Raw genomic sequence first — 26,063 nt, 5'->3', positions numbered from 1 at the left:
TCACTGCTGACAAGTCTCCCAAGGCTGCCAAAGGCCTGGCCTGTGTGCCCTCTCCCAGGGTGCAAATTTTATTTACTTATATATAAGGTCTCAAAGAAGATACTCAAGCACCCTGTACTGTCAAAAAAAAAAAAAAATACATAAGCAAGAAGGTGTGACATCAAGGACCCAGAAACACCTTCCCTGGTGTTGACCAGGAAAAAGTAAAGCCTTTGTCTGCAAAAGAATGCTGATATCTTTATCCTAACTCCCACAGCGTGGAACAGGCCAGTTCCCAGCGCTGATAACTGAGCCATTGTATTCCTACAATTGAACACTGCTCAGCCACCCATAAGGGTAAACTGTTGAACCAAGCAGCAGGAACAGGCTCAGAAATAAAACACTGGGGAAAAAAACCCAGCAGGACCCCAAAATGCACAGCCCATGTGTTCATTCCATTCCACAAAGCTGCAGAGCTGGGAACATCCATCCTTGGTGACAGGTGGCAAATCAGTGACAGCCCCCCTGAAGGGCCTGGGAAGAGGCAGCAGCTGAGGAGGTGGGAGGGACCTGACAGGGCCGAGCACTCGGGATGGTGGTGACAAGGGTGTCTGCTATTGCCAAAGTCACTCAGCTAAATGGCACCTCTGTGAAGCCTACAGCCTCTTAATTACACCTCGGTGGAAATGCGTGTGTCAGAGAGACAAGCCCATGCCCACCTCCCATGCTGCAAAAGAAACAAATTGAACTCGCGTTGTGCCCTGGGTGGGCAGGGCCTCATGTGCAGTTGCTTTAGGCGTTTCCTGAAATGTGGTTGTGGAGCTGAAACTGCAGGTTCCGGGGAGAATGCACTGGTCTTGCGTGGGGCTCCCTCAGGTCACAGACGGAGGCTCTGCGAGGCTTTCTCCTGTGGGCCTACGGGTGGGAAGCCCTGTGGGTCTCGCACAGGACTATGGGTGGCCTGCAAGGGTCTCGCGGTACTGGCTGCCAGCAGCTGCAGATGTCACCTTTCTGCTTCATGCCCCACCGGGAAGCCTCTGAAGGCATCGTCCCCTCACTTCCTCAGTCAGTCCTAGTGACAAGCTGTGCAAACACCTGGCCTGCCCTGGCAAGAAGGAAATAACGGACAGTGGTGTGAAGTGCCCAGAGGGATCTGAGGCCTGCTAGGCTCGGGGACACTTCCTCCACCCGGAGCCTGTGGGTCAGGAGTTAGCCAACCAAGTGATGGGCAGAGGGGAGGAAGATCACAGTTCTCTACACCTTACTTCAGACACAGGTAGCCTCCCTAAAAGCCTCTATTCCAAGACCAGACCTAAATGGAGACAGAGTGCATGTGTGTGCTTTCGTGTATATGTGTGTACATGTATGTGTATATATCTTTTGTGTGCATATATATGTAAATGTGTGTTTATGAGTGTGTACACATGTACATAATATATGTATTTATGTGTATATGTGTGCACATGTACATGGAGATATATAAGTACTTATGTGTACATGTATACATACATGTACATACGTGTGTTCATGTGTGTATGTGTATTGTATAAGTGTATATATGTGCATGAGTGTACATCATGTGATCATATGTGTAAGTATTTGTATATGCATGTGTATGTATCTGCACGTGTGTGCGTTAGTGTTGTTTATATGAGTATGTGTATATGCATGCATGTATTTGTACACATATTTGTATGTGCACATGTGTGTGTTACGTGTGTTCCTGGTGTGACTTATGTACGCACGTGTGTTGTTTGTGTCTATGTGTGTGGATGTATGCATGTGCATGTGTGTTTCTGACCCACACGGGATTCCAGCGTTCAGTCAAGCTTGAGCACCCGCCTGTGTGGAGCAGCCGGCAGGCACTGAGAGGACCAGGAGGAAGGCTCCGCCTTTGGCAACTGAGGAGCATCTGGAAGTGGTGAGCATCAGAAAGGGCTGTGGCCAAACAGTACCGCCCCGCCCCCACCCCAGGCCACGCCCCACAGCTGGAAGGGGCTTATTTGGAACTAGGGTCTTTGCACGTGTAAGTGGGGTAAAGACGGGGTGAGATTGTCTCCAGGGCTGGAGCAGGGCCTGAGTCCACACCAGTGACAGAGCTGAGGAGAACAGGACCCCCAGGAGATGGAGAAGAAACCTGAGCCGCGCGCACGCACACACACACAGAGGAACGCAGGAGAGACGCGTGTGGGGTGTGGCCCTCTAACCCTCGAGGCAGCCTTCTGGCCTCTCATCTAGCAGGCACACATATCTGCCACTGAGGCTGCTGCATGGCGACGGCATACAGAGAGCCTAAGGGGCTAACCCAGGATGAAGCCACGCCCTCCCTACCGCAGCAGTGAATGTGCAGCTGGGACCACTGAGCAGAAGCCTGGGAGAGGCTTGGAGGCCGAGAAACATGGGCGCCAGGCCGTGCAGTGGGGAGCCATAGCCCCTAAGGCTGAGATGGGCCAGGAAAAACCACAACAGGCAACAAGCCCACCGACAAACAGTAGCACCCCTGCATATGCTCACACACACACACACACACACACACACACACACACACACACACACACATATATATATATTTTTTTTTTTTTTTAACCAGAATCTGAGACCATGCCCTCGTTGCCCAAGCTGGGGCATTGGAGGCGCCTTTCCAAAACAAACAAGTTAGCCTTGTAAATACGGGCCAGCCCACTCTATTTTTCTTACCAGCTCATCCTCCCCAACAGTGCGAAGTCAATTAGACAATAAATATTTATCCTCCACCTTCTGTGTCCACAGGTGTGAGTCACTAATTGTCAATATGTATTCATTATCTGCCTACAGGTTACAAACCCAGCCAATCGGCCAAACAGGCACTTACGAAGCATCCTTGCCTGGGTCTAGAATAGAACAAGGAGGGCAAAAAGAACCAACAGGACTAGAAGCGAGGGACAGTGGCTGGCCAGCAGCTAAGGGTGGCTTCACCGGAAAAAAAACAGTGTTATAGAAGCCACAAGAGGATATTTCACGGAACTAGAAAGTTTGGGAATCCAGCTTTGTTACTACTAAGTAAAATGGTGAATCACTTTACCAAGAAAGGCTGGGTCCCCTTATCTGTCAGAAGGAGGAAGATGAGGTGGCTGAAACCGGTGGGGAACCAACAGATCACAAGGTTCAAAGAGGTTCTGAATGCCTTAGCAACCTCGCTGGAGGCACACGTGGCTCTCGGAGGCTCCTCAAGACCTTAGCGGCTCAGGGGAGGGGAGGGACACACATCCTCTGCCCCCTACACCCTGCAGTTGACCACCATCCCACCCTGAAGCAGGGGCTGCCTGCCCCAGAGGGGAGCCCTGTCTGCCCACCACCTCCAAAGATCTCGGAGGAAGAGCCTGCGTTTCCTTCTAGAACAATCCTGAGATGCGCGAAATCAAACAGGACAGGGCCAGAGAACAGGGGTGAGGAGGTGGCTGCCACCCTTTGTCTTTCCGTCCCTGGTGGTGGCTCGTGTTTCCCGAATCTGAACACGGACTCACTGGGGCCCCAGCTTTCCCGGGTGAGCTGCAAGCTTCTGCTGGCCCTTTCCTGGTTTCTAGTACTGCGAGTGCCCCCCCCACCCATCCTCGCTTCCAGTCTGAAAGTCGGTTCTTCTGCACTGCATTAAGGCACATAGACTTGCACTCTCTGTTCAATCAAAGCTCGATAAACAGGAGTCTCTCCCGGGTTCTGCCTGGCCCTCTGAGTATCTTGAATTTACTGCCGCTTTAATCAGCACTGCATGCTGTTTGGGGGAAGACAGAACGCAGGGCTTTCCGCACGCTAGGGACAGACTCTCCATCTGAGCCGTGTCCTTCCCCGACTGTCATTTTTAAGCCAAGATTTTTTTTTTTTCTCCTCTGTTCTTCTTCAGTCAAATTTTAAGATCGGACTTGGCCGTATAGACCACGTTTCCATGTGAGCTCACAGCAGCTCACAGCAGTCTCCTGAGAAGAACAGAGACTGGGCCCCAGTCTCCTCTGCACCCTACTGTCTGCCCCAACTCAGCCACGTCTCTTACTTCCACCTCCATCTCCCTGGCCGCCGCAGGAAACTGATGGACAAATGCAAAGGGAGCTGTGAAGGAGATGATCTTGAAAGCAATTTAACTCAGAACATGATTATAACATAACAGTCCCTTAAAGAAAGGGACTGAAAAGACTGAAAGAATAAAGTTTTTTTTTTTTTTTAAATCTCTGAAACAATGTTTACTTTGCTTTCCCTTATTTCTTTTAAAAGAATGACTGAACTTTCAAAAAAAAAAAGTAACACGTATCTGGGCCCCAGGCATAGGTCTATAATCCCAGCTGCTCAGGAGGCTGCGGCAAGAGGATTGAGAGTTCAAATCTAGCCTGAGCAACTCAGCAAGACCCCCTCTTCATTAAAAATGAAAAAGTCTGTAAGGGTGTGGGAGAGGAAGCTTGGTGGCAGAGCACTTGCCTGGCATGCATGACGTCCTGGGTTCAATCCCCAGGACCGCTTACATGTATACACACATGCACACGTTCGAACCTGAGCAAAGATAAGCTTCTTCACGCATCTTAGCAAAACCCTGCTGAAAATCCTAGATGCTCACAGCAACTGCTCTTGAAGCCTGGCAGAATCCAGCTATGTGTTCTGCTCAGCGTCTTTCCCTAGAACTTTTCTTCTGTGCCAGGCTCTGAAAATTTTCTCTAACTTTATATCCATCTTTGGGGGTGGGGACTTCATCCTCACTGGACTATAAGCTTCTCGGGCACAGAGAGTCTTATTGCTCTGTGAACATCCCAACACTTGGCATGACCCCTGACCTCGTCGACCCTAGACAGACCTCAGTCAGTAGACAGGGACAGCGAAAGGCCAGGGAAGAGCACCAACTACTGTCTGCAAGGTTCTGAGCTTCCAGTCCCAGCCCCACCTCTTCTGGGCACAGGCACTGGATCCTCAGTCTTCTAACCTGTGAAATGGGTACAACAGTTCCAGCCAGTGACCCAGAGTTGTCATGATGCGTGGTCAGGTGTTTTTCACAGCATCTGCAGAGCCACATCATCATGAATCTCGTTGAGTAGAGGATGAAAAGAAAGAAGAGTGTGTGTGTGCTCCAGTAACTTACTGTCAGTGTGTCCACACTTCTGAAGACCAAACCAACACTTAGACTTTTCACATCTTCTAAATAAAGCCACCAACTCCTCTTAGCTGCCATTAGCTGTCCCGGTTTTTTATTTCCCACAAGGCCACAGTCGCCACAAGCAAACTGAAGCAGAGATCAAAAACCTCCCTGGGTGCAGTGTCTGTCCTCGTGCGTCCCATGGATTCCTGCAGGCCACCTGCCCAGGGTGGACGCTCATGTGTGGCCCTTTCCCCCAGAAAGACCCAGCCCTGCGGCCTGACTTACAGCACTCGATGGGGTTGGACGCCGCCTGCAGGGAGATGATGCGCCCGCTGGGCTCCGGGACGTGCACGCGGAACACCAGGCGCACGCGCGTGTTCTTCCTGCCAATGTCCGTCTCCCCCTTCCGCAGCTCGATGTCGGCATTTCGGAGCTTCAAGATGCCCGCACAGTCGATGCTGCACAGGGGAAAACCCAGGTCATAAGAACCGTCTCACTGAGCAGAAGAGGCCACCCACAAGCCCGATGAAGGTGGCCAACTGTCATCTCCACCAGCCGCAGTAGGAAATTGCAATATCTCCCTGGGTATTATGACCAGAAGGGTATACCAAGATGAAGGAAGGAAGGAAGGAAGGAAGGAAGGAAGGAAGGAAGGAAGGAAGGAAGGAACGAAGGAACGAAGGAAGGAACGAAGGAAGGAACGAAAGAACGAAGGAACAAAGGAAGGAATGAAGGAGAAAAAGGAAAAGAAAAAGAAAGAGAAATTTTTTACGGAGTACTTAGATAATCTCCTGAGTAGAGATTGTCTCTCTAGGGAAAATTTTCACATCAATGTTTCTATTCTCAAAAGCACCAGAAAAACTCAACCAGGCAGCTGGGAGAACCGGCCAGGTCTATTCCACAAATGTCAGAGTATCTCGGCCTCTTGAATTTAACAAACAGGAAAGCTCCCTTGCTCTTTGGAAATGCCCACCGAGGTCTGTAAAAAGCCAAGGGCATGATCAACCATCTCTCAAAGGACTCGGGCCTATGGCTTGAGACAGAGAAGACAGAAGGCAAATGTAGACCCTGTTAGCGATCAGGACAGCACAGCCAGGGCCCTGGAGTTCTTGTATCCTCCCTCCCACGGCTTTTCTGTAAGCCTGAGTTTGTTTCCTTCTAAAAGGTTCTTTGGTGCCGACACATGTGTGACACGTGGCCAGCTTTACCTCCAGGTACAAGTGCTACGTGGGTGACCGTCTGTGTTGTCACTCAGAATTTTCTTTAGGTCCCACAGATCTTTTCACTTTATTTCTTGAGACTGGGTCTCAGGTATCCCAGGAAGGCCTGGTACTCCGTATGTAGCTAAAGAGAGTTTGAACTCCAGATCTTCCTGCCTCCATCCATAACCCCCAAGTGCTAGGATTACAGGTATGTGCCACCATGGCAGGCTTTCATATAATACTCCCTAAACAGAAAAATCAAATGGGTTGCTCCAAGATGGGGCAGTGCCAGCACTGACTGCTGTGGCTGCCACATAGAGATCCCGTCAACCCTGTCATTCAGGCCCTGCTCGCTTTCCCAAGAAGCCCCGACCCCTGCGCAGCCTTACGTGGCCCTCATGTTGTTCTTTGGCTCCAGGGGGATCTCCAGAACCTTGGTATTGCCCACAATCTTCTCATAGCTGGTGGTGGTAACGGTTTTCCCCGTGATCCTGTGTACTTGGTAGAAGGCGTGCGGCTTAAGGATCCTCTCATCTGCGGTCCCGATGAAGATCTGAAGGCCCAGGGGCTTGTTCTCCATGTAACCGTGGAGCTGAGGGAGGAGACAAAGTCTTCAATAAGCAGGGTTTGACTGCTTTAGTCTGACCACCGGAGGAGACCGGAGTAGCTTGTGGGCAGAGATAGAGTGTAGGGTTGCCACATGGCCTGGGCAGATGCATGACCAGAAGCAGTCTTACTGTCCAACCAGAACAGACTGTTCAAATAAGTGACAGGGATCTCTTCTAAAATGGATGCTAAGGGGCCAGGGAGAGGGCTCGTGCTTAAGGGTATCGATTGCTCTTGCAGAGGACTCAGGTCCGATTCCCAGCACCACACGGAGGCTCACAACCATCTGTAACTCCAGTTCCAGGGGATCCCACACCCTCTCCTGGCGTACACAGGCACCAGGTACATATGTGGCACACAGACATACACCCAGGCAAGATCTCCCATACATGAAATAAAAGTACACACACATATTGGACTTTCAAGCAGCGGCAAGAAACAATATAGATCGGAACTACATTTGTGGAAAAACTGTACTTAACCACTGGCAAAGGGTCCCGGAAGTGAGGGCAGAAAACAACCTGAAGCCCCTCCCCCCAGCCACCCTCATGATCCTTTACCAAGTAACAGCAGCTATGGGGGAGGGACTCACGAGGTCACATCCCTCTTTGAGTATCCGCAGGAAGTTAATGGTAGTTGTGCACAAATAGACATTTCTTCAGTGGTACAGCTGCTTGCAAGGCACCCATGCTCCATGTAAACAGCACTGGGAAGGCCAACTGGGTCACCCAAACAAACAAATAAATAAAGAGACACGAAAGCCGGAGGGGAACTAAATGGAGAGAAGAGTGGAAGGAAGGAACAAGGGTGGACACGAAAAAAATACACTGTATAGGTATGAAGAGGCCATAAGGAAACTAATTAGTGCATATAACACACGAGAATAAAAATAAAATGTTAGAGAAGAACAGAACAACATGAAAATAAGCATGGCAAAAAGCACAACTCCAGCATTTATCGAGAAAGAGAGAGGTGGTAGCTCACGCCTTTGATCCCAGCACTCGGGAGGCAGAGGCAAGTGGATCTCTGAGTTCGAAGCCAGCTTGATCTACAGAGTTTCAGGACAGCCAGGGCTACACAGAGAAACCCTGTCCCAAAGAGGAAGGTAAGGGAGGAGGAAGGGGGAGGGTGGAAATGACCTGGAGACCACGCACACAGCCCTTGTCACCAGAGGCCATCAAGGTCCCATGAGAAGGTCTATAGTCAGAACTTAACTTTTCACATGATACTGTCCCAATTGGCACAGATTGATTTTCAAAAAAGAAAGAAAGAGCAGCCAATCAAGTCAAAAATCACACAAGGACCCCAAGAACACCCTTGTCGTGCTAGGCAGACAAAAGGTCAGCCCGTGGAATATCTAGACTCTTGAAGGATGTCCACACCTCCACCAGCCGCCCCCAACTTAGTGTCACTGTCATTAAGAGCTTTGGAGCTGCAGTCAATAAACATACACACAAATGTGACAATAGACACGCTGTGAGCCAGTCATACCCGGGTCAATATACAGCCCTGAGAATCCTCATGCATGCAGGAGACACACCCAGGGAAGGCTGTGAACAAACAGCCTCTTGACTGGTGTAGGCCCTAGTGTCCCTGCTAGAAGCCACACAGAGACAGGTGGGCACAGGAGCCGGAATGAAGGATGGCCTGCCTGCCAGGCTGACACCCACAGCACTGACAGGAGCGGCAGCCTCTAGGGAAGGTGAACTGCAAGTCAAAGCACAGATCAAACAGAAGGAAGGCTGCACTGCGAGAAAACTGTTCCTTGTTGTGAGGGCTTTGCGTGGGGATCAAGATAAGCGTGTTTCCTCATTGGCTTCCCTGGTTCATGAGAGGTGGTAAACACGGCCCACGGTGCCAGAAGAAAGGCCGGCGGGCTGGCAGTGTGTGTGAGTGCCAGGCTGCTTCCTCTTCCCGTGACAAGAGCAGAACTGCCCAGCGAAGGACAGATGGGCAACATCTGGGCAACATGTGCTAATCAAGCCCAGCCACTCCGCCCCCACCCTTGTTGGCACTCCAAACCAAGCCGCCATAACACTGCCTCTCACTTGAGCATCTGTCAATGCACCGCTCGCCTCTCTAGTTTTTCGGAGAGTAGTTGAGTAATCTTTTAAAAATGCAAATCAGATCTGGGCACTCCCCAGCTTACAACCCTCTGAGGACTTCCTGTGGCCTCAGACTAAAGTCCCAACTTAGCTGCCGCCTGAATTTCTCCAAACCCAACCTCAGCCCAGCCCTGCCTTCTCCCTCCACCCTGACAGGCTTTTGATTCCTCCTGCAGACTCAACACACCAAACTCATTTCTGACCTCAGGGCCTTTGCATAAGCCATTGTCTCGGTCCAGATGCAGAGTTTCACTGTTTTTCTTTTCCGGAAAACAAAACAAAACCCACAAGTTGACATATGCCCGTGTTGACTGGGCACACTGTTCAGCCTTAGCAAGCCTTTGTTTCTTCATCTGCAAAGCAAGTGATGACTGGCCATCTTCAGTAGTGATGCAGGAGGCGTGTGAGCCACTGAGTGTGCCATATTTGGTGGGAGGCAGTTTTCACCATGAGCTGCAACTGAGGATGGCACCCAGCATTGACCTCTGACCTCCACACTCATGTAAACTCTCATGATCCTCCCTTCCACATGTACAAAAGGGGTATCACCCTCCCCTTTTCAGAAGCCACGAGAGCCTCTGGGAATGGAAAGAAGCCCTCTGGCTGATGGGGAGGCCTGTTGCAATAGACAGAGCAGGGCTCTCCCTAGCTTCAAAGCCGCACGCATGTCAACTGCAGCCCACTTCTTAAGAGCCGGGGGAGTCTAGAATAGTGGCTCGATGCTCCAATTAATGAGGGGTGTGCTTGCCTCCCATCTCCCACACCCTTTGTAAAGGTTCATTGGATGGCCTCCACGAAGTACCAGACCTCATACAGGTACCGTGAAATAATGAGCCTTGGACTCAGCAGAGGACAGCACTGATGGTCCAGCTATAGACCCCAACAGATGAGCCAGAAAAAGGTGAAAGGGCAAACCCCAAACAAGCAGGGGCAGCCAAATATGGGATCCTGACCCCCTGCCACCCAAGGGTAGCCCAACAGCCACAGGCATGGGGCCATGGCAAGAGGAATAGCTAGGTTTAAAAAAAAAAAAAGGCCTTCCTTGTATGAGAACAGAACCCCCTTCCCTCACTGTGTCCAGGGCCCTCCTGTCCCCATGGTTCTCCTTGCAGGTCTGAGAAGGGCAATGTGTGGCCACTCAACCCCCTTCTCCCAAGAGGGAGTGACAAGGGTCTCACAAAACCCAATCCATCTTCTCAGACTGTGTTTCAAACTCCTTATTGTCCTTACCGCAGAGAGACTGTAGTCACTGAGTTCTACGGTTGTCATTCCCAGCTTCTCCAAAGGAGAGGTCTTGTGGGTGGCCTGGGGCGGCAAGGCCACCTCTCACCCATGACTAGATGGAACTCTCCTGTGGCCGTGGTGGGAAGGAGGCTCCCCTCCCGGGGGCCAGCACTTCTACTGCCTGTGCCACCCCAGGGACTAACAGGTCTGGGATAGAGTGTGCTTGTACGCAAGGGCTTTAGTGCATGGGTTATGCACGGCCATTCTGCAGACTAATGTGGCCCCGTCCTACACTTTCCCATTAGCTGACAGGACCAGCAAGCTGCAGGCAAGGGCACGTGGGGTTATTAATCCAGCCGGCCCTTGCCTTGCTCACTCGGCTACTTCAAAATCGGATCAGAGGAGGGAGAGTTTTTGAAAACCATCCTTCACTTGTTCCTGTAGCAGCTCCTGCACGAACCAGCCCAGCACAAGCCAAGGAAACTTAGCATCCCGCTGGATGAATGCATGTTCTTGCAGTAGCTGCTGGTAGAACAGTGCGTGGGGGAAAGCAGTGACCCTGCCGTAGATGAAAGCGAAGATGAATCATTTGCCCACAGTCCTGGCAAGCTGAGGCCGTGTGCATGTGTGTGAGTGAGGGGTGGGGGTCCTCCTTTTGCTCTGTGGTAAGATTGGGTTTCATATAATCCAGGCTGGCTATGCAGCAGAGGCTGGCTTTGAACTCCCGATCCTCCTGCCTTCACCTGCCAAGTGCTGGGAGCCTCTTGGCAACTTTAAAATGTACACTGTATTATCAATCACAGCTGCCATTCCGCTCCACGGATCTCTGAAGCACTTTCTCTTACACGGCCGACGATGTGGGCCCTGTTCGGCCTTTCTCCTAGGTACACAGATCCACATGTTGGGGGTTGTGTTTTGCAGATCACTTCATCCAATGATTCCACGCGACCACTCTCTCATACTGTTTCTTGTTTCCTGAGGCACCAAATGGCTGTGTAGAGAGAGTGCTTCCTAACAGGAAGGTCAGAGAAGGTGAACGGAGTGTCAAGGGCAGATGCACCGGGCATACGGACTCCACCAGGCCCCGGGCTCGTCCACATGGAGCCAGGGTACAGCTGACACCTGCCCCTCACCCCCGCTGGCCAGCATCAAGAGAGGACGGGGGCACACACTGCCAGCCTGAGGAGAGATCCAAGCTCCAGTTCAAAGTCCCCCATCAAGGGCCTTCTTAGTGCTTTTGCGGTGCCATCGAGCTGAGAAGTCCCAGGCGGCGCTGGCGTACGTCGAAGGACCACATCTGTGCTGAGAGCCGGATGACTCAGCCCTGCAGCGTGGGGTTGATTTTCAAACTGGCGCCCAGCCAACGGAACTGTTTTGAATTTGCCTCAAATCAAATGTGAACAATGTTAAGTAGCATTTTTGTGTGTGTTGAATCTGGGCTATTAGGAAGACGGTGCCGTCCTCAAAGCTTGCGCGCTGGAGGGGAGGCCCCCGAGGCTGTTTTATTACAGGCCTGGGCCATGGGGCTCGTGGGCAGGAGATTTTTACCAACACAGACAGACCCCAGTTCAGAGCTTCATTTTGGATGTGGAAGTCAAAGCTCGTATCTGCCACCCTAACCTCACTCCACCCTTAGTTCACATGCGCACACTGGAGCAGGCAGGCAGACAGACTGACACACACACACACAGATACACAGACAGACAGACACACACAGACACACACACTCACACACCAGGCACTCTCTGCCCTACCTCCCATCAAGCCCTGAATACTCAGTTGGTGAACGCTACCTTCCAATGGAGCCTCTTTTGCTTCGCTCCCATTGGATTGCCTCAGGGTCCTGCCCATCTAAATTCCTAAATGCCAGTCAGGGCTGCCACCTGGTTCTCAGATCAAAGAAGCTGCTGGCTGCCTTCCTTCCGTCTCATCTATCCCATGGTGGTGGCTAGAATTACCTCCACTACCTTCGGCCAGAGCCTGCTACCCTTCCACTCGAATCTCTCAAGAACAGACATCTCACTCCCAACAAAAAACAGTCTTTGGCTGAGGAGACACACAATCCTGCTGAGCAAGCATGAGGACCTGAGTTTAATACCAAGAACTCACAGTTTAGAAAAGCCGGGTGCAACGTTAGAGAGTGCTTGTAACTCAGAGCTGGAGAGGCAGATGGGTAGATCCCTGGGGTGCTCTGGCCAGCCCACGTAATCAGCAAGCACCGGGCCGGTGAAAGAGCCTGTCTCAAACAGCAAGGCAGCTGGCTCCTGAAGGATATCACTCCATTTTGTCCTCATGTTTAAATGCTAACCCGACTACACAGAAACACGTATGTATGTATGCATGCATATACATACATACATACATACATACGCACACACATACCACACACACACCATACATACATTCACACCATACACACACACACAAATGTAGAGGCAAAGTCTTCATGGTGATCCAAGGTTGTGTGAAGCCCCCTTCCCCACATTCTCTCTCCTTCTGCACAGCCACAGTGATCTTGGAACAAGCAGGGCAAACGCTCTCCCAGGACCTCCATGCTAACCTCTTCCTCTGCTGGGATGGCTGTCCCTGCAGGCCCAGGGCTGGCCCTCACTGCTCTCGACCCCACCCCACAGGGCGCCACACCCTCGACATTCTCTACCCACACGCCTGGCGTCAACCTCACCCACCACCCACCTGCATCCATCACAGCCTCCCATGGCAGGGTGTGTTCATTTCACCTCCTTGCCTCTACCACTAGGACGATGTCCCCGAGGGTGGCAGCTTAGCTGTCCTCTCTCATCCTCCACAGCTTGCCCACAGTCTAGAACACCCCCTCGGAGCTCAGGTGTGGTCAGGGTAGCAGGCGGAAGCAGGTGGGGGCCTGTGGCTGCTGCCTCCCCAGCCCTTCCTTTTTTATATCTAGAAAACATAATAATAATAACTGGCCTGGCTACAGCGACTATTGTGTCCCACAATGCATCTCACTCAGCATGGGCAGGACCGGGCTGGTTGGACAGCTGGTACCTGCCCTGCCCTGTTCCCAGCAGGGGAGACAGCGTGTCCAGAGTACAATGAAAACAGGAACGGTGTCCACCCCCGATGGACAATGGGCGCCACAGACCATGACACGCTGAGGCTGAATGGAGACCCTGGGAAAGGGGGGCTCCAGGAAGGGGGTACATTTTCAAATGGGGCCGGGAATGTGGAAAAGAGAATGAGATCGTCTGCCTGGGCTCAAAAACAGCCCATGTCAGTTTTTCTTTCATATTCTAAATTAAGAGTGGAGTCATTCTACATCTCTCACACTCAAGGAAATTAGAAGCAGATTCCGGGGCACAGGGAGCATGGGTGGGGGCTGGCAGCCCAAGGCGGCAAGATTTGCTGCCAATCACCATGTCCATGAACAGTGGAGCCCCTGAGCAGGGTATGTGAGCCTCATGGGGCTCAGGCCAGAGGCGGCTCCCTTGCCCTGCTGTACACAGCTCCCAGGAGCCTCCTGATGCAGGGAATATCTCTACATATCCTTCCAGCCTCCTCTTGACCAGCTGTCCTCCGGGCCGAGGTGGGGCTCAGCCTGCAAGCCTTCTGGGAGGCAATCTCTGGGCGCCCTTGGGTTTGTGTTGTTTTAAAGTCAAACCTATCTTTCCCCCGCCTGCTTTCTGTGCTTCTCCTTGACTAGAGCCGGCAGGGTCCAGGAAGCGTTGACTTGTGGGTAGCCATCTGCATAAGTTTATTGCCAAGACCCTGGTTCCCATGGTGGTGAGGTCAGAAAGCATTTTCATCTCCTGGTCTCAGTTTCCTCATCTGTATGAAAGGGCTCAGGGTGGAGCTGGTGACACTCAACACCTGTGCCATTCTCCTCAAACTCCTACTCCAGCGATGGCTGGGAGGCTCTGGGCTATCAAATGTCATTGCCTCTGGTCTCCATAAACTTCAAGACCATCATCCCTAAGTCCTAAAAGGTGATGCTCTTCAGGTATATTTGGAAGAAAATCTGAGACCTGGGTGCAGCCCGCAGAAGCCTGTGGTGGCCCAGTCTTGGCTGCCACCCCCAGCTTCCGGCTCCCCGTGTCCTGGCCCAAACACCCGACCTCTTTGCAGCTCCTTAAACAGGTTGAGTTTCTCTTACCCTGGGGCCTTTGTACACATTCTTCCCACAGACTCCTGTGTTCTTCCTCTGGGCCTTCCCACGGCTGTCCCCACCTCTTCCTCCACCCTTCAGGATCCACCCAGATGGAGAGGTTCCTTGCTTTATTTCTGTTGCTGTGATAAAGTGCTCTAACCAAAAGCAACACAGGGGAGGAAAGAGTTCATTGGCTTATACAGTCCAGCACTGAAGGAAGTTAAGGCAGGCACCTGGAGGTGAGTCCCCACTAGCTATTCCACACAGCATTACAGCTATCCAGCGAGTTAGCCAAGGAGGCACGGAGGAGACTGCCTGCTGACTCACAGACCCGCTTCTGCTCAGCTAGCTTCCTTAAACAGGTCAGGACCACCCACCTAGGGAATGGTGCCACCGTCAGTGGGGCTGGGTCCTACTACGAAGATTAACAATCAAGACAATCACCAGCAGATACACCCACAGGCCAGTCTGACTGAGGCGATTCCTCAGTGGAGGCTTTCCTCTCAGATGACTGTACGCTGTGTGACGCCACCAGGGAAAGCTAAGCAGAGCACAGGGCCTTCTCTGAGGAGCCTGGCTAACGCAGGGGGGGTCTGGGCATCGCACGGCTTAGCCCCATCCTGGCAGCAGCAACTTTTAATTATGAGTTCACTTACTTAAAGCTTGCCCATCTCTACCCCAGCGCTTTGGGGGGCACCTGGCACCAGAAGATGTGCACCAGGCAACTGCTGAATGACTGAGCAGATGGACCCTGTGTGGAGCGCGGTGGCTATTCTTGACTAAAACAGGGAATGACTCATCTTCCCAAAGCCCTGAGAAGAGGCTTATTCACGTCTGGGAGAGTCCCCACGTTTGCAGACTCTTAACTAAATTCCCTGCTCTTCGGGCCGGTCTGCAGGAATGTGTCTCCCCGTGAAAGAGACATATCATACCAAGCCAATTACACCAGGAGTCAGGAGACGAGTCAAACTTAAGGCTGGAAAAATGAAGTTTACAACCTTGAGCCTGAGTTGAAAAGACAGCCACCTGGCAGCCCCTGGAAGTGATGAGGGAAAGGGAGGCCAAACCATGCCCAAAGCCCACATGGTCACCAAAAGGCCAGACAGGTTGGGGAGGCACCCTTCAATCACGACCCTCTAGTGCTCTCTCATGCAGGGTCCTGGCCTGACATTGAAGGGACAAGGTGACAACTGTCTGCACAGGCTGCCTGGACTCTGACAAGCCAAGAAGAAGAGGACACATCCCTGAAGGGTAAACTGAGGGATGAAGAGAGCTTTCAGGAACCCCATGAAAGCCAGGTGTCATGACCCATGCCCATAACCCCAGCACTCTGGAAAAACAAAGCAGGAGTTCAAAACCAATGTGGGCTACAAAGCAAAACCCTTTCTCCAACTCGTCCCCTTCAAAGAAACAAAGAGGACACCGTGCAAGCGTCTGAGCATGCTCCCAGGAGAAGGGCTGAGTTCCTGCAGCATAGTCCCTGACAACTCTGTACCCCCGAACCCAATGACACAGCCCCTCCCAGCTCCACATAAACGCTTCACCAAAGATGGGACATCTGGGCGAGTCATAAGAGCTGGCCTCTCGTCTCTCGTTACAATGAAAGCTGGAAGATTCCTCCCAAGCTGCTGGAGTAGCAGAGGGCAGGACTCTTGAAATGTAAGCCAGAGCTGAGCCAGCTGGCACCCCACTACACTTAAGGTGAGATGCCCCCATTCTTTGCCCCCTACCCCCACCAAATGGCCAGGCAGGTCTCTCTGGAGCTGGACCAATAATTCTGACTCATTTTTGCCACAGGAGGGAAATAGAGAAAAAGAAAAAAAAAAAAAAAAAAGGAGGCAGACGTGATGTGTAACGTTCTGTACTCTATTCTGGGATTTTAAGATCCAATTTCTTGGGTTGCAAAGGGTGGGTTTTTGGAGGGCCCTGCACAGGGCACAGCTCTCTGGAGCTGGCTAGACGGGCCGAGACGCTTGTGTCGCAGACCTGGCAAGGTGGGGCCACTGGAAGATCAACAGATCGCATCAGCCTGGAACAAGGAGCTAGTTCTTATAGGGCGCTGTGGCCTGGCGTTCATTCACCGGGGATGGAGGCTGGGGGCTGGCTGGTGTGAGTCACCACTCCACTGGAGGCAGCTCAGTTCATTCACTCCTTCATTCAGCAGAGACAGGCACCGAGAGGAAAGGACCGCTGCCCTGCTGGGTGATTCACTAGTGGCCGTCTGTTTTATTCGGAGATTCTTGCTCCTCGGTAGCCAGGAAGTCCAAGGCTGAGGGGCTGTCAAATCCCGTATCTGACTGCTAAACCCCTGGCCCAAGGTGACAGGCAATTTGCAAGGTGAGACAGGCAAAAGGCTTGCTTTCCACAAGAACCCACTCCTAAGGGATCTGTGTGACTGGGAGGGACGGATTCCTTCACCCAAGTGTTACTTTCCAACAGTGCAGCATGGAGGATGCAGCGTTCAGCATGGAGCTCTGAGGAACACTGTGAAGCCATGGCAGCTGGAGACAGCGGATTATCCAAGCCCCGCTTAGGGCCTGTGAGGACTTCTCGGCCTCATCGCTGGGACCAGTTACCCTCTCTTGTGGGGCACAGGTCCAAGTTTGGCAGCATTGTGCGTTTCCTGACACATTAGGGGCCAATGAGCCTTCCCCAGCTGTGATAAACAAAATATCTTGAGATGCTGTCAAATGGCCTTTGGGGCACATCATCCTCCTAGTGAGAGCAAATGTGTGGAGAAGACTGCTGGAGAGATAGCCCCTCACCGGGCAGAGCCCTTGTGCTATCCTGCCTGCCTTCTCCCCGACTCGGCCACCCCACCACTGCCCTGGCCGCTGCCCTGGCCCCACAGAGCATCTCTCTTTCCATGCCTCTGTTCTCAAGAAAGTCTCCACAGCCTCCAGAGGAGCTTCTTAAAGTCAATGAGATCACGTGATTCCCTGCTTTAAACTGGCCAGTGGCTGTGTTGTGAACAGAGAACCAACTTGAATGCCATGCTCTGTCCACCACCGTTCCTCTCCCATTCCCTACCAAAGGCAGCCACATGCAGCTCACGCTATTTCTGAAACATCTCTGCCCCCCTCCCCGCCTCAGGGCCTTTGCACCCACAGTGCCGAGGAAGATGCCTGCCTGGACCAACCCCAGTCTGATTTCTTGTCATCATTCAGTTCTTCCTAAATGAGCACGTCCCTGCAAGGGTGTGGTCCCCCAGCCCGGCTCCACCCGCCAAGTACAGATCGACGAGAACTCTTCTCTTTGTGGGTTTTATAGATGAGGGGGTCGGGGCACAGCTCCGGTTCTTGCTTGACCAATGCACTCTCTTTAGGGAAGGCAGGGGTAGGGGGTATACTCCTACACAGAGAAGACTCCCAAAGGTCCCAGAGCCGCCCATCCCCGGGATCTTCCCTAAGCCTGTCCTTCTGCATGCCTACCAGGGCCCTCTCTAGACCCTGAGCTGTGGAAAATCAGTACAACCTTAGTCTAAAAAAAGACATTGCCTGTACCTTTAAAATCATCCATTGGGCCAGGCGTCACCCCCTCCTGACAATCAGATTCTGTGCAACAGCAGCAGCCATGACCAAGCTACGGCTCTATCCTGCTCGGCTTTCTTCACAGGTGAAGGTGGCTGTGTTACCACTTTGGCGAGGTCTCAGCAGACACGTGTGGATGCCTTGTCTGTCACACGATTCCTGATGGGAGCTGACCAACAATGAGGAGTAGAGCCCTCTACACCACCTCCCTTCCATTGCGTGGACTGTGAGCGTTACGGCTACAGCTGCAGCAGGTGATTAGGTCCCATGAGGTGACCATCGGCAGAAGAAGGGCCCTGATGATGTCATAGTCCTTGGGACTGCCCAGCACTAGACTGGCTATGTCTTCTTGGGTATCTAACCAGCTGTGGTTTGGGGTTTTTGATCAAAGCAGCCAAACCTAAGCCCAGCTGAAAGACTCATCACCATGGCAACATGTCCTCTAGGTTGAGGGGGCTTCTACTCAAAAGACACCCAAGGTGCACAGACAGAGCAGGTGCCTGAGTGCTGTCTCTGTACAGACCATGGATGCCAGCACACACCTGTGCACATCTGCTCTACGAAGGGATTTTAGTTTCATTTTGATTCTGATTTTGAGAAAGGTCTCACACAGCCCAGGCTGGCCCCTGACTCACTATGTAGACAAGGATGACTTTGAACTCCTGATCTTCCTGCCTCTAGCTCCCAAGTGCTATGATTATGGGCACATGGAGCACTATCCCTAGTTTCTGCCATGCTGAGTGAGGATTGGACCCAGAGCCTCGAGTATGCTAGGCCAGTTCTCTACCAACTGAGCCAGAAGCCCACAAAAGCCTTCTTTAAACTGCTCCCCCTGTAAAGCCAGACTGAGAGTCCCCCAGAAGCATGCTGCCATAAAAAGCATCATAGGCTCCAGAGCTGGAATCGACCCCCATCTCCTTACTACCTTCCTCACTGGAACTTCTCCCAGAGGGGTGGGTGGTGGGGAGAAGGTGGCTGTTTGACCCTCACAGAGGTGACGGTGGTGCTCACTGGGAATAAAATCCCTGCTTACTTTCTGTCTGGTTTCCGAATTGCTTTTTCCTGGTGCTGCAGTGCCAAGCCTGGCAGCTTTGTGATGATTTAAAATTCAAGGCAACTAATGTTTGCTGAGCAGTGTCTCGCCACCAGAAGAGCCGTGCTGGGGGAAAATGTGTACAGCGGTGGGGTCTATAATTAACCGTAATAACAGCAGCAGCTAGTCACATACTGAGGGCCTAGGAAGGGCTGCCTTCTGTCAACTCACTAGGTCCCCAGAGAAACCCCAAAGAGGGGCATTGTTAATTTACATAAGAGAGAGAAGCACAGAGAGCAGAGGCAATTTGCTCAAGATCACACAACTGGGAAGACAACAACCAGGCTTTGGTTTAGCTCCCCAGCCCATTTAGTGACTGTTGCCTTGACAGCAGGGTCAAAGTTCACCCAGTTCACCCACAAACATCCAGGACCTCAATCCCCAGATGTCAGTCAGTCTCTAGCCATGACTGTGGTCTTTAACTGGAGTGGTGATTATTTAATCTTTAACATTTATTTCCTATCTTTAGGTGTAGAGGTTATTGCAAAAGGAACCTCCTGCCACTCCTGGGAACAGGGTGACCAGTTGCAGATCAAAGGTGTTCACAAAACAGAGGTGCCAGGGCCAGGGAGATGGCTAACAGGGAAAGGGGTTTGCAGCCAAGCCTGAAGACCTGAGTTCAATACGCAGAACCCACATGGAGAAGAGAGAACCACCTCCTATAAGCTGACCTCTGACCTCCACACGAGGCATGTGTGTACTCCCACAGACATACATACATATGCATAAAATAAGCGAACAAGTATCATACTTTTTTATAGCAATGATAAAAGTGTCATTGATTATGATCGGGTGAAAATGTTGACTGACACATTAGTTAACGTCGCCTCTACCAGTTTGTAGAACACCAGGTTGGGTATCCGTCTGGGAAAGTGCTGCACTTGAGTCTATCTGGGGCTGTGGAGCTGCACACAGTAGGGGCCGCACACAGTGGGAGCTACACGCAGCGGGGAGCTGCTATCCTAGAGGCCAGTGGCTCATCCCCAAGAGAGTTCGGAAACCTGCCCAGCTTGCACTGGGGTGCTCAGCAAACCTGCACGGAATGGCTAGACGGCTCTGCCACTGAGCTGTGACTGCAAGATGAGGGGGTGGGTAGCCCGCCATGGACTGGGAGGAAGGGTAGAGAGGGGCTACGAGAGAAACCCGCCTGACAGAACAGTTAGTGCACGTTTCAGAAGCTGGTGGTGGCACTCTTCCCAGGCTGTCTGTCTCTCTGGGGTCTCTCCTGCTGCAGGGTATGTCCATGGGGTGGACACTGGGGGTTGGAGATGGAGAGGAGCCTGCCTGCTCTCACGGGGCTTGTCTCCAACTACGAGTCATTCCCCTGCCTGTGGAGCAGAGAGAGGGACATGACTGCCTCTCTTGCCTCCGATTACACCATTCCTCTGTGGAAGGAGATTGACACTGCAGTACAGAGATGGTCAAGCACAGAAGGGGGGCCAGAAACGTAACCAGCCAGTTCACGCACAGCCACCTCACGGAGATACGGGAGGGACCTACTACAGCCTGATCCTTTCCCCTTCAGTCAGGTGAGCATGGCTGGGTCTTGTAAGGCCCAGCCCACTGCCATGCTCTGCCCATCTAAGAGTCAGGTGGGAGAAGACCTCAGCACAGCATTTGACAGAGAAAAAGGGAGGGGCAGGCAGGCGGAGACACAGTAGCTCACATATGCAATCCCAGTACTGGTGCGGAAGAGCTGAGACAGGAGGACTGCTCTAAGCTCAAGGACAGCCTGAGCTGTCCTATATAGCACAAGACCCTGTCTGCAAAGAACAGAAAAGGTGGCTAATGTTTACCAAGTCACCTGGGCCAGCACCCCTTGGAGTCCTCACCCCCAGGAGCTCCAGCCTGGCTCTAACCGCCCTCCCTCACCCCCCTGTGCAGACACAGGCCTGTGGCTTGGTCCTCAGCCCTGAGCCTGGGCCGTCTCTACACAATGAGAGGGTGCCATGTGCGTGAGTGAGCTCTGGCATGTGGCAAGCCCCGGAGACACGGTCATCCATCACCCTTCTCGATGAAAAGTGGGAAAACAATCAACAGAACCAGCCTGGCCCCTGTTAACGAGAACCAAACACAAAGTGCAGTCCAGGGCCTTCCTCTCCCCACATTTCCCTTTTCCCTTTTCCGGCCTGGAACCAGCCACAGGCCAAGATAAGGGGCCATAGTAGCAGAGGGTTTCAAAGGCACCCAGAGCCCAAGGGCCGGGCCAGGCGCTTGTCCGATTGCTCGGAAGAGCTTTAAACTCACTAACACGCAACCCAGGGAGGAAGTGCCTGGCCAGAGGGCGATCCGCTTCCTTAGGAGGCTTGCTTTCAACTGGCTCCAAGCGGCATCCGCACTGTCAGCCGCCTGTCAAGGCCAGGGAGTGCCTTTCATGTCCCCCACATCCCCATTCTCTACGGTGCCTCCTGAGCACGGCATCTTAGTGTCCTGGAATTCTGGTCACATGGGGAGGGGGGGTGTAGATTGCTGGGCCTCTGGTAAACCGCACAATTTCTGGAAAGTCACTGAATTCATCGGGCCCCAGCTTTGCCACCTTGAAACCAGAGGAAAGCCTAGTGAGAGTGGAGCCCATCCTACGTGCAAATCCTAACTGCAAAACAAGGGCACAGGCTGCAGGCCTGGGCAATCACACAGATGCTTGGGCTGTGTGCCACACAAGTCAGAGGAGGAGAAGCATGCTGTTTTCTTTGCAGGGCAGCTGAGATCCATGCACCTGCGTAGACTTGGCTTGTGGAACTAATGCCAACATACAATAGGCGCTCACTGAGTGTCCTCCTTCATCCTCTGGGTTACCACTCTTACTCCTCATGGCCCAGTGTGAGTTTAGAACGAGAGCTGGAAGCATCAGCAATGCCAGAGATGTGAAACTGGCAATGATTCAGAGAAAAGGCTTTCTCTTTGCAGCTGGGGACCTCAGAGTGTCTTTTGGGGGGAGTGGGGGGTGGAGATGTGGTATTTCTCATGTTGTCTCCAGGTAGAAGATTCCTCGTCACCCCCTGCCAGAGCAGTGGTCACCAAGGCCAACGCCACCATTAACCAGAAGGCTGTCCAGGCTTCTTCTACAGAGGGTGGAGTGTCATGGGACAGGATGCTGCTGCTCATGCACTATTCTGATGTCAGCCAGAGGCCCCCAAGCCCCCAGCCGGGAATCTCCTCACTGTACCGGAGGTTAGAAGGTTAATGCGGAGCGGACCCAGGACATAGTGCCTCTTGCTGCTGATGCTGTTGGGCCTGAGGTTCATTAATGCTCCAAGGACTCAGTCATCCTCATCCCCAGGACTGTCATCAATTTAAACCTCCCCCTCCAAACCATCAGCATCCCTGAGCGCACCCACCAGCCCTGGCATTTTGACATAGAAGAAGCCCGAGGCCATTGGTCCCTTCACCCCCAGGATGAGCTCTATGCTATACACCTCATTTCCACCGTAGCTCAGAGAGGCTGAGGGGGCTGCCCGAGGCACCCAGCACGTAGGAGGCAAGTCCAGGCACTGTTGCAGCCACAGCTCCTTCTGCAGGCTCAGTTTGAACATTTTCTTTGCCCTAACGGTGGAAATCAATCCCTAGGAGCCATCTCTGCCATTAACTTCTTCTCTAAACTACCCACGTGACCTCACTCCCCCCATCTCTGCCTCAAGCAGTCCGCGAGCTCCCCGAGCGCAGCTCACCCTAGATAAGTGCTCGTCTGACTAAGTGAACAATGCTGCCCAACGTGGCCAGAGATAAGAAGACCACAGAGTAGAGGGAGGGCCGCACCGCTGTCCTCTGCAGCCTGGCTAGAGTTCCAGGCAGGACGAAAAGTCTCCCACTGAGAAACATCACTGCAGCCCAGCTCTGGCAGGGAACGGGAGCTACCCAAGCCAGGCTCCAAAGCCGGTCCCCAAAAGGTCATACCAGCTTCCTCCCTGGCTGCTGCACTTCCCAAGGCATGGCATTCTACAAACAGCTTCCACACCTAGGGTCCAAGGTTGTGTGTTCAGGCCAATCCTGCCCGCAACAAGAAAGCTGACAAACCGGCCAAAGCATAGTTCCAAATAGAAAAGACAACAGGCTGCAGCCACAATGGCGCACACATGGAGAGATGCTTTGGAGCAACTTGGCTTTTCTTTCCTTTTTTTTTTTTTTTAAATATATTATTACCATGTAGCCCAGGCTAGCCTAAAAACCACAGCAATCCTCCTCCCACATCCTGGATCAGAGTTGAACACCCCATGCCAACACAATGCAAGGTTCTAATTTTTCCTCCCCAAGATTCCTACTGCAAACCCCCGACCTAGCCCTCATCCTTCTTCTTGGTCCCTGCTCAGCAGCTCACAACCGTGGCCCCTAGGGACAGTTGCTGTGTCCCAGCTTCAACTCACTCTGCCCTGTGCTTACAGAGGAAAAGAGGGGAGTGGGGAGGAAGGGGTACCTCAGAACAGGAAGGGGAAATGAGATGGGGCAGCCTGTGCACTTGGCACAATGAACAAGCCTGCTCCCTTGTTCAAAACCAGTCCTGGGACCCCAACCCGAACCCAGCCCTAAAAGCAGCAGTTCAAAGTTAAAGTTAGCCACACGCAACATCGAAGCCCCAAGGGGAACTCAGAGCTCAAAGACAATGCTCTCTTTGACTAAGAACCGCAAGGGAACACCCACAGCATACTTGTCGATTAAAAAAGGAAAGTGAAAAAGAAGGTTTTCTTCCGTCTTCTCCATCTTATAAAACTAACTTGTGCTTACTCCATGAAGTCACAACTTCTGTTAGCCTCAGGCCAGCCCAAGGCACACTAGCCACGGAGATGCGGGCCCTCAAAAGCCTGGCTATGGCCTGGTGAACTGAAGTGCCCCCTTGTGAATCATCGCTGCTTCCTTCCTCCGCTTCCTTCAGCACAGGAAAGCCACCAAGGGGCAGGCTCCCTCGCACGCCTATCTCCCAATGCCCAGGGCATGGTGCATCTGAAAGGCTGAGGCAAGTGGGACTTCCCACGGTCCCAAGAAAACAATGGGGACCCACACTTTGCCTGTGGCTCACACAGCCGATTAAATGCCTGCTGTGTGAAAAGTGGGGGAACGACGGGTGCATGGGAGCAGGATGGAGGCGTAGAAAGAAGGACCAGACTGTAAGTAATACACAAGCAAGGATGCAGAGGACGACGGTGGGGGAGGGTAGCTGCTGGGACAGGGAGCCACTGCAGGGTGCAGAGGAGGAACAAGACGGTGCACGTCTCCATCTCCACATCCAATGCCTGCTGGTTGGGCCGTGAGGCAGAGCTTCACAGCAGCTGAGCAGAGGCTCCGGGACAGGGTCTCTTCCTCATCTACACGCATTAAAACACGCACTGCTTTGTGCCTCTTGAGTAATTACACAACACAGTCACTGCTAGGCTATCTCCACCTCTGCACCTAGCGAGAGACCTTTTTCCATGTGTCCAGGAGGCACCTGCCAGATCAGTCTTAACGGTTCACTGAGGAGTTCCTTGGGCCGCTGAGAACTTTGCTCTTCCCACTGTCTTCTAAAAAAAAAAATGTCTCTGAAATGCAAAACTCACATGGAAACCAAAACTCCTCCTACGTCAGCCCCAGCAGGTTCCTACCTCTCTTCTCATGTCCAAGGTGGACACAAGCAGTGCCCTCAACCTTGGCATTGGCTCCTTCCTTTTCTACAGTACTTCCCTTCAAGATGAGGGTACCAATTACTCCCTCCCCACACTCCAATTCTACTTAAATGTCACCTCTGCAAGAAGCTGCCAAGTGGCATCCTCACAAGTCCCCAGTCACCCCTCCCCCACCTTTGTTTTTGCTTTTTGCCCTTCCCCACCCCCACCCCCAGACTGTAGACTGCACCTCTTCCATCAGAAGGGAAGGCCTTTTCAATCCATCATCTCTATCTCTTTGTTCTGCAGAGGGACAAGATCAGACACCCTTCAGGCTCTGCAGGTCACCCTGTCTCTGTCACCAGGACTCACCTCTGCCATAACAATACCAAAGCCACAAATACATGTTATTCAGGTGAGGAGACATCACTGTGTCAATACAACTTTAGTTGGAAAGGCAAGTGTGTGGGGGGGTGGAGGGAGGTCATACTTGGCTACATGATCTGAAGACCTCTCCCCCAGAAGGACACATCTCAGGCTCTGACCTGTACATGAGTGTGTGTGGCCATGAGTTCGCTCTCGGCAGCCCATACCTCCACCACGTTCTCAGGGCATGCCCGAGCCCCACCAACTGTGGGCACAAGGAGCATCTAGCTCACGGCTGGGGACATGCCCGGGACCTAATCAATACTCGCTAACTAGCAGAAGCTGCCAAGAAAACATTTCTTGCTGTGCACAGGAATTGCTATCCTGCACCCACACACTATCCTCTGACAGACCTGCATCCCTGTGCCATTTTCTGACGGACAAAGGAGAGGTGTGGATGTGCAGTAGAGTAGGTATATAAAGTTAGCTTCGTTGGTATGGCTCAGCTTGGGAAAAGGCAGAGGTGAGGTTTCCTGAACAGGTTCCCAATGTGGCTTTCACCACTTTACCATGACTAGCAGATGGAAACCAGCAGAGGCCCAGGAGGATGAGGAACGTGAAACCTCTCCAGGCTTTCTGCTGAATTCTTTAGACACCACTGTGCTTCCTCTAATGAAGATGGTGAAGACAATGAATGTTCTAGCCGATGGAGTCAAGGCCTTTGGCAGAGGAGGCAGCCACCCAGGTTGCAGAGGGGTTGGGAGAAGCACCATCCTCAAGACTTGGATTCTTACCATGGCCACACTGTTCCTCTCCTAAAGGAACTGGAGTGGCCTATGCTCAGCCCTATGTGAAGCTAGGCTCGTTCTCTCCCAGCCCCCGACACCCAGGAGCCTGAATTGCCCTGAGGTTCAGCATTGCCCCACTGTACTGGTTGGTTTTGCCAACTTGCTGCAAACCTAGACACACTTAGGAAGAGGGACTCTTGAGAAAATGCCTCCGTCAGATTAGTCTCTGGGCATTTTTGTCTCTGGACATTTTAATTCATGATTGATGTGGGAGGGCCCAGCTCACTGCATGTGATGTCACCACGGTGCAGGTGGTCCTGAGTTATGTAAGGGAGCAAGCTGAACAAGCCAGGGGGGGCAAGCCAGTAAGCATCCCTCCATG

General features: G+C 52.4%; 1 protein-coding gene across 9 annotated transcripts in view; it reads right to left on the bottom strand.

Annotated features, from left to right (window-relative positions):
- The window catches only part of Nfatc2 (nuclear factor of activated T cells 2), a 118,540-nt gene that overhangs the window by 49,707 nt on the left and 42,770 nt on the right, over nt 1-26,063 (bottom strand). For all 9 annotated transcript variants that reach the window (XM_060382783.1, XM_060382786.1, XM_060382787.1 and 6 more), the window contains exons 4-5: nt 6,663-6,865; nt 5,357-5,529 (exon numbers count right to left, since the gene is read on the bottom strand). In XM_060382783.1, coding sequence (XP_060238766.1) covers nt 5,357-5,529; nt 6,663-6,865 — 376 coding nt within the window. The remainder of the gene's footprint in view (nt 1-5,356; nt 5,530-6,662; nt 6,866-26,063) is intronic.

Source organism: Meriones unguiculatus, chromosome 4, assembly GCF_030254825.1.
Source record: "Meriones unguiculatus strain TT.TT164.6M chromosome 4, Bangor_MerUng_6.1, whole genome shotgun sequence".
Taxonomy (NCBI): domain Eukaryota; kingdom Metazoa; phylum Chordata; class Mammalia; order Rodentia; family Muridae; genus Meriones; species Meriones unguiculatus.
Note: the sequence above shows the minus strand (reverse complement) of the source record. Positions and strands in the feature narration are given on the sequence as shown.